A 16845-nucleotide genomic window follows, 5' to 3' on the forward strand; every position below is an offset into this window, starting at 1 on the left:
CACATTTTCATTTTTTTCAAGAGACCAAAAGCATTTGAGACGTCACATCCATGATAAGTTATCAATAAAGCACTTTTCACAGGCCACATCAAATGGCAAATAAAATTTTAATTGAGACAAAATTATTGAATCAAATTTCCCACTGTGGTAATATGACCTCCTTTAAGCAAGAAGAAAACACAAGGAATAACAATAAAATAAGCAAACTTTGGCTGATGCCTCAGAACATAAATTGTAAGCTACCGGTAAATGTCATCTTCAAAGTTGAGGCTGATTTCATCTCGAGAGAGGTCAAACTTCCAAAACGTTTAAAGGGTTCAAATCTCGGACGATGACCTTGCCTGCTATTGGAATTGACTTTTCATTGATATTTTAACAGTTCCTGAAAATTTCAGGTTCATATCTTTTTCCTAAGGTACTGGTTGCTATAGACATTTGAAAGATGCAAGTACCAAAGCTTTAAAGCTTGTTTTCTCAAAACTAGGGATTTCTACCTTCCAACATTAAAACTGCTGTAACTTTGTCAATTTTTTAGCTACATCCATGTATGATATATCATTTTAAAGGTAATTAAGTGCAGAATTCGAATATATCAATATCTAAATTTAGATTTTTTTGGCACATGAGGACCCTTTTGCCAGAGCCGGTCACATATTTAGACCAGTAGGGCTGCATAGAAAATATTATTGTCAAAGAAAATGTATTGGGGTTGACTCCGTCTTTAAGCCAAAATGTAGGATTTGCTCGGGTATGCTGTTTCTACTGCAACTTGTCTGACTGACCACTATTACTTCTGACTAAACAAATGAACAGGTGTCAGGCTGAGGGTACTGACTGTACTGACGATCCTGATGCTCCTGACTCTTTATGAAGAGAATAAATTGGTAATTTCTTGTTTTTCATCCATGACACGTTGTTGTTGCAGTAGTGACATTGTTTTGTCATTAATATGAGCCAATGTAAACCGTCTCAGGGGACCCCTTCAACAATTCCCTGCTTTGCCTGCCCCGTTTCAGTGTCTCCAGATAGCGCATGTGGATATTGGCAACGGATCCTGGAAAAACAAGAAGTTTCATGAGGCACTCATATCTTTCCAGTTCGAAGTAGTCGCAAATTTACGACTGGACGACACTCCATCATCTTCTCCTCTGAATGTCCGTCCGACAAATTGAACTTCCTTGGTTGCCAGAATAGTTTTATCTTCATCATCCTGCACAGCTGCCCACTGAACCCCCTCAGTCGAGTAATGAGACATGAAAGTGGCCATGAGTGTGGAGAGCTCAGTGTCAGCTCCCTGGGAAATAAAAGGTCGCTCCGTCTGAGAAGGATCTTTTGAGAAAAGACTTTGAGAAAAAAAAAAAAAAGGACAGAAGAAACAGACTGGTAGCCCTTATGAAGTCCGGTGAGTCATGCCCGCATTATTCATACTCTCCATCCATGTCACCCTCATTACATCCATCATTCCCCCCTCCCCCCAGGGACATTATGCTCCATCGAGGAGGTCCCCTTCCAAAAAAAAAACACTTTTGTCCTGACCGTCATCACTATCACATCTTCTCAAGCTCTACGTGCAGCATGGATGGACATCTCCACAGGGAAAATACAAATAAGGGAAAAAAACAAGAGAAGGCTGGGAGGAGGATGAAGTCCCAGAAGGAGAATACTGCTTTCCCAGATCAGGGAGCCGAGCCATGTGACGCTCAGGGCCACAAAGTTTGTGTGAGGTTATGTGTGTGATACAGAGAGCGTGACAGACTGAATGGACTCCCTCTGTATTCACAAAAAGTGCAAGTAGCCTGGAGCCAGACAGACAGATACCTGGTGAAATGGAGCTTACAATGAGATTCTACTGCGGTTTCCTCAGTGGACAAAAAGCCAGAGGTGGATCACACTTGGTACTTAATTAGAGGTACAGATTGTGTTAAAAAAAAAAAAAAAAAAAAAAAAAAGACTTGTAAAAGAAGCAGACAGACAGACAGATAAAGACACACACAGCAAGACATATGTAATAGAAAGTGCAGACATTTTTTTTTTTTAACAAATGTAAGGAGTAAAAGTACGGAAGAGGATTAGGGCCAGTGAAGATTCTCACGTTATTGTCAGAATTCTCACTTTAATCTTAGAATTATGACTTTAAAGTGAGAATTCATAATTCACTCTATTCTCAGAATTCTGACTTAAAGTGAGAATTCTCACTTTATTCTCTGAATTCTCACTTTAAAGTCGCACGCACGGATTTTTTTTCTTCACTCACTCATTCACACATGTAAGCTTCTGTGAGTGAGTGAGTGAGTGAGTGAGTGAGTGAGTGAGTGAGTGAGTGAGTGAGTGAAAAAAAAAAATTGTGTGTGCTTTCAAATTGCCGCGGGAGTGACGTCACGCTGCCGACACGTTCGCCCGGCCCCGTTTGCGACACGCCACCCCCCGCTCTGCGATTGGCTGGAGTGTTGTAAACACTGTCTTTCCACATAAACGTCCCGCTGTTTACAAAACAAACACAAAATGACAAAATACAGGCTGGGGGGTGGGGGTTTAGGACGAAATCACCACCAAAGATTAACATAAACACAGATGTGTAGACTGAGAGAAAGTTAAAGTGTGTACATCCTGTATTTAAAAAGTGCATTTTCCTGAGTGAAACCGGCATACTGGGCCTTTAAAGAAGAAAGAAAAACAAAGTTTGGCAGGATTCTCATTTTATTCTCAGAATTCTCACTTTAAAGTCACAATTCTGACTTTAAAGTGAGAATTCTGAGAATAATGTCAGAATTCTCACTTTAAAGTTACAATTCTGACTTTATTACTGCTACTGTTATTCTCACTTTAAAACTTTAAAATCAGAATTCGGAGAATAAAGTCAGAATTCTCACTTTAAAGCCAGAATTGTCAGATTAAAGTCAGAATTCGGAGAATAAAGTCAGAATTCTCACTTTCTGACTTGAAAGTGAGAATTCTGACTTTCACGTGAGAAGCAGTAAAGTCAGAATTCTGACTTTAAAGTGAGAATTCTGAGAATAAAATGAGAATCCTGTCAAACTTTGATTTTCTTTCTTCACTAGCACTAATCCTCTTCCGTATAAAAGCAAGCATTGTCGCCCCCCCAACAAAGTACAGCTATCTGAAAAATCTACTTAAGTACAGTAACAGACTATTTGTACTTGATTACTTCCCACCACTGCCATTTATAGAGACTCATGCGTCTAAACGTTGGATACGGTTCATCCAAGTCATAAACAAGCCCAAACAATGTTGCTATCCTTCCTCCCACATCTATTTTAAGAGTGAGAGAGAGAGAGCAACAATCTTGTTGAACAGTGTCTCATCATTGATTGCACGCTGAAGTGGAACATACTGTGTCGGAGCCTGGCGGGGGAGTTGGGGGTGGGGGGTGGGGGGTAGCAGGTTGAGGTTAGCTAGCCGTCCTTCAGAAGAGCAACAAAAGTGACCCGGCCGGGTGCGTCGACATGGAGGCAGCAGACAAATGTGCGCCTGTAGCCAGCCTGTCTGGTCTGCAACCGTCCACGCACATACTGGGAGCTCACTCAACCAGCCGAGTTGTGTCAATATTGTCTCATTCCCAGTTGGCTCCACAGTCATCTGGGTTGCTTCATAGCGATGCTTGGTAAAGAAAACCAATAACCCGGAGTGCATTTGACTCAGCAAGTTCAATCCATATGTTGTTGCAACAGACAAGTATGAACAGTAACTTCTTTTCTAGTCATCCTCAGTACGGTGAAAATAACAGTACAACATAGGATATGACAGGATAGAGTATGTTTCTGCTCTGTAAGACTGTTACGCTGATGGAACTTCCATGAAGTCTACTTTTAAAGCTAAATTTCCCATTGAGATATATTATTTTTAAAATGAATGGATTCCTGGTAGCATCTCTGCCGTGCCTTTGTTACAGTTGTGCTTGAAAGTTTACATACCATAAGGGTATGTAAACTTATGCGCGCATTGTATGGTGAGACTAAAGCTCAATGCCCATAAAATCCAAAATACTGTGGCAACTGTTTTGATATTTTCAGAGGCTGAAGTTGACATGAGTAGAGATATGCGTGTGAATGTTGGCAATAATTCATACCATTCAAGCACAACTGTACAGTACATTATGGTACACTTTTTTGTGGCTTCACTACAACAGTTTTAAAAAAATAAATAAAAAAATCATATTTATATTGTGTATTATTCTCTATATTGCGGGATCTTACTGTAGTTATTTTACCATGCAGAGCTATAAGTGCAAGCCAGGAGAAAAGAGTGTGTAAAAGATACAGTAGAATGTCCAAAGTCTATGATATTTTCACACTTAACAAAAGAAACTACAGTGCAATGTGCCATTTCTAAAGTACAACTGGTTTTATTTACACAACTGCACATGTACGGAAAAGTAAACATTGTTAGCTAATTTAATATAACAGCCACCACTAGTTATTAGAACGAATTATAATCCTGTTACGCTTAGAGATAGACAGAGGTGCACTTTCAATTGCTCTATTTAACAAGGGTAACAAAATAAACACAAACACGTATTCACACATGACCCAATGTTTACCACAACTGATGCCGAGTAACTCAAGACGAAAAATTGCTAATCAATTAGCCGGTTAACAGCCAGCCAACTCTACATTGTCATTCGCTAACTCAAATGGTCCTAAAGCAGGCCAGGCCCATCATTTTTAAGTACACACGTCCAGCCACAGATCTATGGTCACTATTCAGATTGAGTGGATGGTCTGGAATGTATACCCTGTGATAAATGAGTAATTACTCTATTAGCAGAAAATAACCAATTCACTCAAAACTCATTACCTGTCACAACATTAAATTCTGTCAGCCACCATTTAGTCTAATGTAATATAATGTAATGTTCAAAACGCAACATAGGTGTAAAACACTACATTTTGCTCACACTTGATAAGCATAAAATAAGCTAAGCTAGCCAAGCCAGTCAACACTGTCAAGCTAGCACAGGAAGCTAACAGAAGAGTCAACGCCTTCACTTCGTGATTCTTCTTGCCTGACATCTGATAAGAAATAGACACACTCAAAATGCACCACACCAGTCTCACTGTACAAAAGACTCAAGTATTTGTTTTCTTTTTGGCAGGCAGCGTTTGCGCATCTAAGTTTGGGTCCTCGTGTGTTTGGTGTTGCGGTCGAACGAGAGGGAGAGAGAAAGTGACCACCTTGACGAGTACGTTGTGGAGCAGTTGAAGTGCGCCATAGTTAAGATTTATTTTGCGCTGTGTTAAGTCTTCTAAGTTGTTTCTGTGCTTCCTGACCAACTGTGTGTCCATGTGAGGTGAGTGGTAATAACCTTTTTAATGTGTGGCATTTATTATTTACAGTTTAGTCTCCCTGCTACCTGCGAGTGTGCGTTAGCATTAGCTGGCGTTTGCTTAGAAAAAGCTACTCATGTTCTTACCTAAGTAGAAAGTAACAAAATAGAAGCGCTAAACACGCTCAGTCAGCCAATACGACTGCTCAGTATTGGCTGAGCCTACTATCAAGCCAAATGAACCTGAAAAACGACAGAATATTAACTTTCCAAAAGAAAAAGCGGCAATAACATGGCTTTACAGAAGAAGCACTTCACATGACCACTTAGAATGCATGTATGATTTATTTCGAGTTGTAGAGGTCTCGGTGTAAAAATGTCAATTGTGTGCAATATTTAATTTGGGTCATTATTCTGAAAAATGTGGAAATTGGAGAATTCAAGATTTAGCACAATGTCGAAAAAGTAGGAAACATAGTGGGATGTAGAAAATAAGTAGCCCTCTGTAGAATAGGATGTGCGAATACTGTTTCTATTTTTACAACTTCAAAAAGAAGAAGGAATCGTCTAGTTTTCCATGTTATTGGTTGTACAGCCTCAGAATCACAGCCAGTTCAGTCCTGTTTCATTTGACTACAATAGCCTCCTTGTCTCAAATGGGGGATTGTAGACTGAATGGCACTGAGCTTTCATGGTCACGATGTAGCTCCGCAATGAGAATAAACATGCTCCATAATCACAACATGGTTCCACAATGCTCGTTCAACCTAAGCCACCTTCCACAAAGCACACAAACGTACACGGAAAAGCTGCTTTCACGCATTCATTTTCAATAGATTGGACTCTTGGAATGGACTTTTTACCGGTCTGGGGGGAAATAAATCAATCAATCCGACAGCTGTAACTGGTCCAGAAGGCTACAACCAGATATGAGGGAATTGTAGCACATCAGAGCAGCCATCAAACATCTACAATGGTTTTCTGTGAGTCAAAGAAAAGAATTTCAAATGTTACTGTTGGTCCACAAAGCTCTCAATGGTCTCGGAGCTAAATATATTCAAGACCGTTTAGTTCCCTGTGGGACTTCAAGACCCCACAGGCTTATTAATTGTTTCCAGACCCAGAACCAAATAAAGTGAAGCAGCTGATATCTGCTCAGGCTGTCGCTGCATTTAATAGTGTTCACAGCTGTTTTTCATAAATCATTTTTGTTTTAATTTATCCTGCTTTATTTTAGGTTTTTATCTTGATTTTCATCTTTTCATTTATTCTTAATCATTATTTCTTTACCTCTGTAAAGCACAATGACGCTTCCTTCTGTATGATATGAACTGTATATGCTGCGATATACGGTAAATACCACAAAACCAAAATCTCATTGGAGAAGCTGATGAGAGCTTTTGAACCATCTACGTTGGACACGCTAAGAGCCACCAGCAAGGAGCCTGAACAATGTTTGTCCTATATTGATGTGGAGGGAAAGTGGGGCGTCTCCACATGAGTACAGTAACAACATTGTGCTCCATTGTATGGTGATGATGATGATGGTGGGCCGAGGTGGTGGCCTGACGACTATCTCGTGGTCACACATGCCAACAGCAACTTTGCAACTAAAAAAAAAAAAAAGGAAACTGCATAACACTAGATTGAAGGTAGTGTAAATGCTCCCTGGTAGTAGTTGTTCGGCCCAAAAAAAAAAAAAAAAAAATCATTATTATCCCCAAAACCCATTCAAGGGAATGAGACAGTCAACAAAAAATTACCATTTTTCCCTATCCAAGTTCAAACACTTCAGAACACTTTGTGAACTATTTTCTAATACCGTAATTGCTATGATACCAAAATTCCACACTTTTCACATTAAAACGTCACAAATTTAAAATAAAAAGCCACATTTTGCACATTTACCTCCTCCTCCTTCCACAGTCATGCTTCAAAATGTTCAGCTCGTTCAATAACATCTTGGGAACAATTTATCACGAACCACCAAAATTCCCACATTTTTCACACGCAGTAGAATTCCCAAATGAAGAGACGTTTTACACATGTACCTCCTTTTACATTTCGTCACCGATTCAACGTCAAGTCTCATAATTTCCATTTCAACAATTCATTCCATTCCATAGCTTTGTTTTGTAAATCAGCGTCAGCTCGTCAGTGTTTAGAATGTGCAGCACTCTTCAAACGACACTGCAAACTGTTTATGAAGGTGATTCATGCAATTCTAGTTTGAAATGATGTACAACAATGTTGTACCATACAGACAGTCATTTCTCCTATTTTGCCAGAATATTAGAACCAAGTCAATATTATGATGTAATACACTACTTCACTTCAAACTATGCGGACATCATGAACACTCCTGTGACATTTGTTTCTCAGCAACAACAAAAATATTCCCGGGACAGTTTGACCCGGACGTGTTTAATGATCCAAAACGGCCGAATAGCAACAAACATTGTTTATATCTCATTATTAACTCAATTATTAACAATATCAATCAACATTTAGTACATTACCTCTGACTGTCAACGTTAACAACCTTTTAATGTTCAATCATGTAAAATGGGGCAGCATGGTCTCGCTGTGCTTCTGTGGGTTTTTTCCACATTCCCAAAACATGCAACATACAACGTTAGCATCACTGGACACGGACAAATTGTCCATAGGTAAGGGTATGAATCTGAATGTGAAAGCTTGTGTGAGGCCTGCCATTGGTACTCCATTGAGATGCATCATTTAGGTTTCATTGTGGGCAAAAAATACTTTTAACATGTTTTTCCTTGTTAAATTTTAACTTAATTCAACTGCAGTTGACCTGCAACATTACACGAGAGTTAAAAGGATCCCCGACTGTAATGACAAGTTTGCTCCATATGATTTATTTGCTTGTTACTAACATATCTACACTAAAAAAGAGAATTGTTGAACCGACTTAATTGAATTGCTTCGAGTGCTAACACACAATTGAATTAAATTAATCCAAGTTAATATATTAAGTTTAATTAATTATGAGGTCATTAAGTTTAATTCATTGAGTTCATTAAGCTTAATATATTAATTTTGGATTAAATTAATCCAATTGTGTTACCACTTGAAGCAATTCAATTAAGTTGGTCAACATTTCTCTTTTTAGACATAATGAGATTCATTTTTCAAAAATCATTTCCAGTTTAATACATTTTATAGAAACTTTATTTGTACTTATACCGCCATTGTTGTTTATATCGCTCTCTGCCGAGCAATGTGAAACGGGTATAAAGACAGCAACTCGGTAAGCCTCGTAGCGTGTAACCTGAATGGCACTAGCTTGAGTGTTAAATTGGCCACACCCTCCGGTGAAGGAGAAACTTTCCAATTTACCTGCGCGCTGTCGACATTTCAATAGCGATACATCCAGATGTTGATGTCGGTGCGGCGTGGATCAGTGGGAGAGCGGTCATCACCCAACCCTGAGAGCGTGGGTTTGATCCCAGGCCCGTTTAACTATGTCAAAGTATCCTACACCCTCGGTTGCTCCTGCTGCCGTGTCATCAGTTGTCAAAATGTAAAGTGCTTTGAGGGCCTTGTAAGGAGGAAAACCACTACGGTATATAAATGAAGTACCATTTACCAGAGTAAAGTGTAGTTTGAGCTACATTTTTAACACTGACACTAGTGCAGTACACTCATAAGTGTTTGACTACCAGAGGTAAGTGTAATTTGGCAGAATTAAATGTTTGACACATACGCGAGTGTAGAGTACTTTCAACATTACCCAGTGTTTACCAGTGTAGCATTTTAAAATATACAGTGTTGTAGTAACACTGGTTAAGTGTGAAAAAGTAACACTTTGGAAAATGTCAGTGTCAGATTTTCTAGTGGTAGATTTAACACTCTCAGGGGCCTATTCACTAAAGGTTTGCGTCGCCTTTGCACCGCTCTAACCGGTAAAAATGGAGCAATCCGGGAGCGCCTAATTCACTAAACACGCACAGATGGGGAAATCCGTCACTAAGTACACTGTCAACCAGAATGCGCCACGGTGCACCGGTGTTATTTGCGCGTATGTAAATTAGGCAATTTGCAAACATTTGACGCAAAATATGCCCACCCCAATGCAAATGAGACTCACTGATATACAGTGTCTAATTCACTAACGCCAGCACAAATAGCCACATGGAGTTTGCATAACGCAAATAACGTTTATGCAAAGCATGTATAAACCTGCTGCAACCTCGATCCCGGGATCATGACAGCAGTGCATGCCATTTGCGGCACAACATGCACTACAGAGAGAGAGAGAGAGAGAGAGAGAGAGAGAGAGAGAGAGAGAGAGAGAGAGAGAGAGAGAGAGAGAGAGAGAGAGAGACAGAGAGAGAGAAAGCGAGAGAAAGAGAGAGAGATTTTCTATGCTGGTTCAGGACACATAACGTAACCCAGGCTGATCAGCAATGGCGTGGAGGCGTTTTACGATCATTTTTACGTGCCAGATGCATACTGTACGCCCACGCCAACCTCTGAAAATATATTTTTTTTAAAACGATACGAATACGAAACCAAACCAATAATTTGAACTTTATGAATGAATGACGTCGTTGTCGTCCTCTCTGCTCTGTACAGCTTAATGGCGCTATAAACGCTTACTCTCGGTCCAACCTCGCTTTCTGATAATGTCATCTTTCTCGCAACTGTTACTATAACAACCATGTTCTTGGCGCAAATCCATTGCCATGTGTGGTAAATCAGGTGCAAATTTGCTCCAAGCTGTCAGTTTTGTGGGCGTTTGCGCCAGTATATGATTAGAGCAATATCCTTAGTGAATAGGTTGGTAACTGGGCGCAGACTGCGGGTGCAGTTGTGGTGCAATATTTCGCGCTATTAAAGGATGCAGCGCATTCTTAGTGAATATACACCTCAGTGTTAATCTAACTAGCATGTTTCTGGAATGTTGGAGGAAGCTAGCGCCTCAGAAAACACACCACAACGCGTAACGACAATCAAGCTACGACACCAGTCGCAACTTACCAGCTCCGAGATGAACGCGGCGTCTCGATTGCGTTGCCAGGCCGTCACGGCGTGGATGACGGTTAGCGCCGTGCCGCTAATGACGGCGGCTCTCATGCGGACAGGCAGCAGCGTGTAGATGATGTAGATGAAGAAGACGGTCCACCAGACGCCCTCCGAGGCACTGCGGGGTTTCACCATCAGCAGCCCGTACACCTGCACCGCAACCAGCACCCCGATCACCAGGTAGCTCACAATCCACATGTAGTCCTGGTGGAAGCAGTTGCGGTTGCACACCACCATCACGGCCAGGAAGAGCGCCATGGCGACGCAGAGGACGGAGATGTAGGCCACGTCCGGAGTCCGCTGGATGCAGTGGAAGGCCAGCATGACCACGCACACCACAACCAGGACCCCCATCAGCATGGTGAGCGAGCTCTGGTTGAGTCGGAAGAAGTAGCGCTGGTACAGATGCTCCAGTTTGGCCGACTGGAACTTCTTGGAGTGAAAAACCCACGCCACGCGCGGCCAGCAGTCGGCGGCGCTCATGGCCTTCCGACGGCCCTCGGCGGACTCCCCAAAGTCCTCCTCTTTCCTCCCCTTCAGCTCGCCGTCCTCAAAACCCGAGTCCACGGCCTTCAGACCCAGATCAACGCCTTCGACCATTCTTTTGCCGTAGTGGTCCTCTTGCCATCCACAGTTCAGGCCCAAGTTTCCTCCACTCGTGCACGTTCGGGTGTGGTAATGCTGGGCGGCCACGTTAGGGGGCTCCGGGTCCTCGGGGTCCCTTAGGCAACTCATGTAGCGAGAAGTGCACAGCGAGGACTTGTTGTTCTTCTTTTTGCCATTGCGCTCTGCCCACGTCGTCTTGCGCTCGTCCACTCTGCCCACAAAGAGGCCTCTGGCCCACGACATCCTGAAGACAGCGTGAGGGGACAATCAAGACAAACCTTCACAAAACCTGTCCCCAATGATTGGTTCAAGTATTTTCTTGGAAAATCGAATTATCAATGATTTCAACGGACTATAAATGGGGTTCACTGTACAGCAGTGTAGTGTTGTTGTTCAACTGGGAGTTTGACCAAATTTGGGGAGGAAAATATGCCTCAGAGTTCAAACAACTTGTGAAATATGAGCCGTCAGCACTGCTCACTAGACGTCATTTCAGCCAGCTTCAAAAAGATGAACTCTGCATGTTTGTTTGGCTTTTTTTCCCTTTTTTTTTTAATGAAAGGACGACCGTGGAATGACAACAAGAAGAATGTGCACCGGAAGTTAGCGTGATGATAGCATGCGCTAATTCTAATAAGAAAAGATGCTGGCATACTTTTAGTCCAGCGAGTTTGGGTTTGATGATGAAGGCTTGCTTGTTAAGACGCAGTACTGGCTTTATTTTCGTAGGCTGCCACTTCCTGTTTTTGTTCCATTGCTATTGGCTAAAAAGGACTCTCAGACAAAATCTTGTGTTTTTGGTATGAAAAGAGACTTGAATTGGATCTTGTTTGCCCAGTATGGTTGACTGGACTTTGTTTGCAATGTTTTGCAAAAGTGAGTGATGACATAGAGTGCTGAGATAGCTAGCTAGATAGCATATTGGTTGGTGTTTGTGTGTATGTTTTAGCGTTTTATTACAGGTCAATTTAATTTTGAACTAATTTGAAAGAATATACAAGTATATTGTCACATTTATTACCTTTCCTCATTAAGGTTAACATAATTTTTCATTGGTATGTTTTTTTTACACACTTGGAGGCACCACTGTATATGTCAATGTGGAAGGAGTCTTACACACAAAAAGAAAAACATGAAAATAGCTACTACAGGCGCAGGTTTCCACTTACCTGGGTGGTCTGTTGGATTTAACACTTTGCTCTTAAGGCTAGTTCATGCCAGCGGGTGTACACATGTTTCTGCAGTCTCCCAAAGTGTTACTGTCTTAGCCCTGCACGCCACCAGTTGCCTCTGTAGGCCTTCATGTCTCCTGGGAAGAAAACAAAAACACACACAAACACAAATCAGCTGCAGATCAGAATCAGGCCCCCATTGCCTTCAAACCATATTGGTTCTCACCAGTCGACTGCTCTCTGCCATCTATCACAACAATCTACTGCTGTCATGGGTGCATGTGCTCCATTTGACAACAAAAGCCACTGGAGTGGGTACCAATCAGAGATCAAGCGCTTTCCAACCACATGCAATTGTCCATGCTTCCATGAGCTCTCATGACTCACTAAAGCTAAATTCAATGACACTGACCTCCAAACCTAATAAGCAAAATCTCTGCTCTGGAAGGAGGAGGACAAACCGTGTGGAAGTTGGGAGGTGCACGTGAGACAGACCATCAAGCAGCATGAGCCCCATTCCCAAACTCACCTCATATGAGCCAGTGTTATGTCATGCAAACTATAAACTCGATATCCGTGAGTGCAAACCATGGGACCAGGCATGCCATTCCTATATACGACCAAGTGGAACAGCGAGAGCGATGGTAGCGGCGGCGGCCAGTTATTACATAACAGGACGCTCGCTCATCGGTCGACAGCTCTCCGTGTTCACATGCAGCAGGCCAGGCAGCACCCCCGCGAGTGCACGCCGCCGTGCAGCCCGTGTGCACGCCGCCCTCCCTGACTCATACGAGTGCTGGAGCCAAACATTCCGCGGGGCAACTTCATGCGCGGCCGAAGATGTGCGGCACATAAGCCCGGATGTTTGGACAGTGAACGGACTCACATGTTCAAGTGGACAACACGGCGGAGCGGTGCAAAATTAATCAGCACTTTTCTCCGGCAGTGTCACTTTGACGCATTTGAGCGCAGTCTGCCGGGAGCGGGTCCGCACGCGCACGTACTGTACCTCTGGCGAGGGACGATCTCACAACACCCGCAGCCGAGCAGCTCCAGGTCCACCCCGAGACTCCAGGATCCGTGTAGCCGCCGACGCTGGAGCTTGATCCGGATGCAGATGCGGCTGTGTGCGCCTACGAGCTCCTGCTAAAGTCTCTCTCTCTCTCTCTCTCTCTCTCTCTCTCTCTCTCTCTCTCTCTCTCTCTCTCTCTTCTCTCTCTCTCTCTCTCTCTCTCGCTCTCTCTCTCTCTCTCTCTCGCTCTCTCTCTCTCTCTCTCTCTACTCTCTCTCTCTCTCTCTCTCTCTCTCTCTCTCTCTCTCTCTCTCTCTCCCGCTCTCTCTCATCATTCCCCCCCCCCCCTCTCCGGGGTCTAGCGGAGCCCATCAGCACCATCTAGTGGTTAGTTGCTGCAAGAGTCAGTCTATGGAAGAATGTCCCAATACATACAAAATTTTACATGAGAAAAAAAAATATCCCTATCCCTGGACTAACTCGGTCACACTAGAACCATTATTACTAAGGAGGCAAAACTGTGCACTAATTGAAATATATACGCTACAACTTACAAGTACCACTGACAAAGTGCTCAATGTTAATTAGTTGAATTTTATAATGACACTAGTGATTAGCCGTAGTTCTCTACCATTGCACAGAAACAGAAGTCAATAGGCAGTAAATAGATAAGTTTTAGATAGATGAGTTTTCAACTTATTTCCCTTTGAATATGTAAACTATCATTAATGATTGCATACGTTTCTTCTTTCTTTTAAATTTGTATCTGCTATTTGTTTATGTTTATATGTTCAATAAATAAACAAATAAATGCTACAAGTAAAATGCTGTAGTTCTTCAAGTGCGCTGAATTTAAACTGGTGTGGTTCAGTGGCAGAGTGATCATTATGGAGGACCAAAACTGCCAAAATTCAAAATAAATGACTAAATGTGAAAATAAAAACAGATATAAAAAAACATAGTTCGAAAATTATATCCCATAAAATAAATATAAATTGAAATAAAAAGAACAAAAATTATATGTACATAAGTAAATACCTGCGATTGGCTGGCAACCAGTTGAGGGTGTACCCCGCCTACTGCCCATAGCCAGCTGGAATAGGCTCCAGCACCCCCCGCGACCCTCGTGAGGAGCAAGTAGTTCAGAAAATGGATGGATGGATAAGTAAATATTAATATTAGTATTTAATTTTTGAATTATTTTGTTTATTTTAATTTTGGTAGTTTTGTTCCTCCATAGATCATCTCCCAATTGTGAGGTTGTGGGTTTGATCCTCACCCCTGATGACCATGTCAAAGTGTCCTTGAGCAAGACACTAAACCCCGTTCTGCTCCCAGTGGACCTGGCAGCGCCCCGCGTGACAGCAGCCGACCACTGGTGTATGAATGGGTGAATGCGAGGCTTTGAAAAACGCTTTAGGCACTACAGCTAAAAATATAAATAGCAGTCCATTCAACAAAGATGGACCTCAAGCTTTAGTTAATAAATACTCAAACGACTTTGTTTCCATGTGCCGAGAGTTTGTGTTGCTAGTGCAGCACAGACGCTTACAAGTAAAGTTTATGAGCACTTGTTGGTAAAAAATACTAGTAGTGGAAACAATTAAGAGTTGCCTTACTAGTGAGTTCAAAGTGTGTACTAAGCTGGATATGAAGGACATGGAAATTTGCTCGAGGGATGAATAAAAGGTTGAGAAAATGGATGGATTGAGCGTTATGATGACATTTGGTTGTAAATCGTTGCCCAGGCAGCAAACTGATCTCAACAGGGTGAGCCAGAATTCATGACTCACTTGATAGTCATAATTCTCAATCTGAATATGCTTGTTTCATTATTATATTTCTTAAGATACTGTACATAACAGCTTCCACCCATCCATTTCCGATAGCGTACGTGTCATTATGGGTCGCCTTGAGGGTGAGCTGGAGGCTATTCTAGTGAGATGGTGGTACAGTGGAAACTGCATGGTTAACACATCTGCCTCACAGTTCAGATGTTGAGTCTGGACTCTGGCTTTCCTGTTTCCTGAAGTGTGAATGGTTATTTGTCTATATGTGCCCTATGATTGACTGGTGAACAATTAAGGGTGTACACAGACTCTTGAGATAGGTGGCAGCACACCTATGATGATAAACTGTACAAATTGATACATTGTATATACACATAATTCCTGATTGGGGGGATAATGTTGCCTCACCCTTTGTTGTTGTTTTTCCATTGTTTGGCCAGCAAGTGGCGCCATTCGTCACAAAGACACCAACTAGAATTTGCTTGCAGTACATACTGTAGAATAAATAATGAATACGGGATGCGTTTATTAATGGATGCTTTTTTGGGAGGCCTTTTAGTGTAGTGCAGGGTCACAAACCTTTTTGAAAGTGAGAGCTCTTTGGGCGGTAACGATTAATGTGAAGGGCTACCATATGCACACTTCTCAGGTTACCTCAAGGCTCTAAATTGTTCATATGTATCTGTAAGTAGCAAACCATCTCTCCCTTCGCTCTCCAAAAAAAAAAAAAGTGCGCGGCGGCTGTCTGACTCGACCAGTTGGGATGATGATAGATGGGAGCGGCAGTAGGCGGGAGAAAAAGAGGAAGAAGATGAGAAAGAATTTTAGCGGGAAAACGAAGGCAGTGTGTACTCATCATTATATTAGCAAGAATAATGTTATGGTTATTAGTGCTTTTAGCACTTATAAATCCTTGTAATACAGTGAACCCCATTAAAGAGTCTGACGTTTGTCTTATTTATTTATTTATTTTTTACTCGTGACTGCCATCCTTTGGTATTAAGCGTAACTGCAACCTCTGCATCAAGCTCGTGCATGGTGCGCGTGCGAGTACGTGCGCTCGAATCAACTTTTCATATTCCCGGTTTTCTTGGAGTCTGAGCTGAAGTTTTGGGCTGTGCTCGAAGCTGGCATATTGTTTTGTTTTGTTTTGTTTTGTTTTGTTTTGTTTTGTTTTGTTTTGTTTTGTTTTGTTTTGTTTTGTTTTGTTTTGTTTTGTTTTGTTTTGTTTTGTTTTGTTCCGTCAATTTCCAGCCGTCCCCTGAAAAAAATAAAAGTCATGGCTCTTAAATTTGTTCTCATCTGGTCATGGGTGGAGCATGCATAATGGAGAAAAAAAAACTTTTGAAATAACTTTTTGAACTGCATTGTTGTCAAGGGTAGCTGTTTTTGGTTAAAAAAAATAAAAATAAAATAAAAAAAAGAAAAGGAAAGAAAGAAAAACAATCCTCTTCCACTGATGGATCAATCAGCCCTCAGTGATGTTGGACGTCATGGGCATCCAACTTTGTTTCTTATCCAGCCGGAGGGTGTGGATTTGTGTTCAAGGTTGTTGAAAAGTGACGATACACGAGATATGGAGCGAGCGGCACGCTTGGTCCAGCTGGGAAAATCTCCTTGAGTCAAAGGAGATTAAATTGTTTGCTTCAGTGAATCTCCCGTGGGCAAATTGTCTTTTCAAAAACGATGATGCAACTCAATCACATTCGCCCAGTGAGCTAAAAACATTCTCACTTAGAGCTTGTCAAACAATTACATTTTTTCATCAGATTAATCACATCTTAGAATTTTGATTAATCACTTAATTAAAAAGGCTTTTTATCAACATTTTTTCCAGCCAAATATAAAGAGCACCTGTTATGTGTTAATTTTTTCGATGTTAAATGTTGGGACGTCTTCAAAAAAATGTATCCACCGCAGACGCTCATC

The 16845-nt window shown here is 41.7% G+C and overlaps 1 protein-coding gene across 4 annotated transcripts in view; it reads right to left on the minus strand.

Moving 5' to 3' along the window:
* The window catches only part of LOC144014282 (adenylate cyclase type 6-like), an 82814-nt gene extending 69546 nt beyond the window's left edge, over positions 1 to 13268 (minus strand). The window contains exons 1-4 of one of the 4 annotated variants that reach the window (XM_077514001.1): positions 13124 to 13268; positions 12112 to 12251; positions 10568 to 11186; positions 10292 to 10486 (exon numbers count right to left, since the gene is read on the minus strand). In XM_077514001.1, the coding sequence (XP_077370127.1) occupies positions 10292 to 10486; positions 10568 to 11185 (813 nt within the window). In that variant the 5' untranslated portion in view covers position 11186; positions 12112 to 12251; positions 13124 to 13268. The other 3 variants (XM_077513998.1, XM_077513999.1, XM_077514000.1) reach the window with 3 other exon arrangements.
* Between the last annotated feature and the right edge of the window lie 3577 nt (positions 13269 to 16845).

The sequence above is a fragment of the Festucalex cinctus genome, chromosome 2 (genome assembly GCF_051991245.1).
Source record: "Festucalex cinctus isolate MCC-2025b chromosome 2, RoL_Fcin_1.0, whole genome shotgun sequence".
Lineage (NCBI taxonomy): Eukaryota > Metazoa > Chordata > Actinopteri > Syngnathiformes > Syngnathidae > Festucalex > Festucalex cinctus.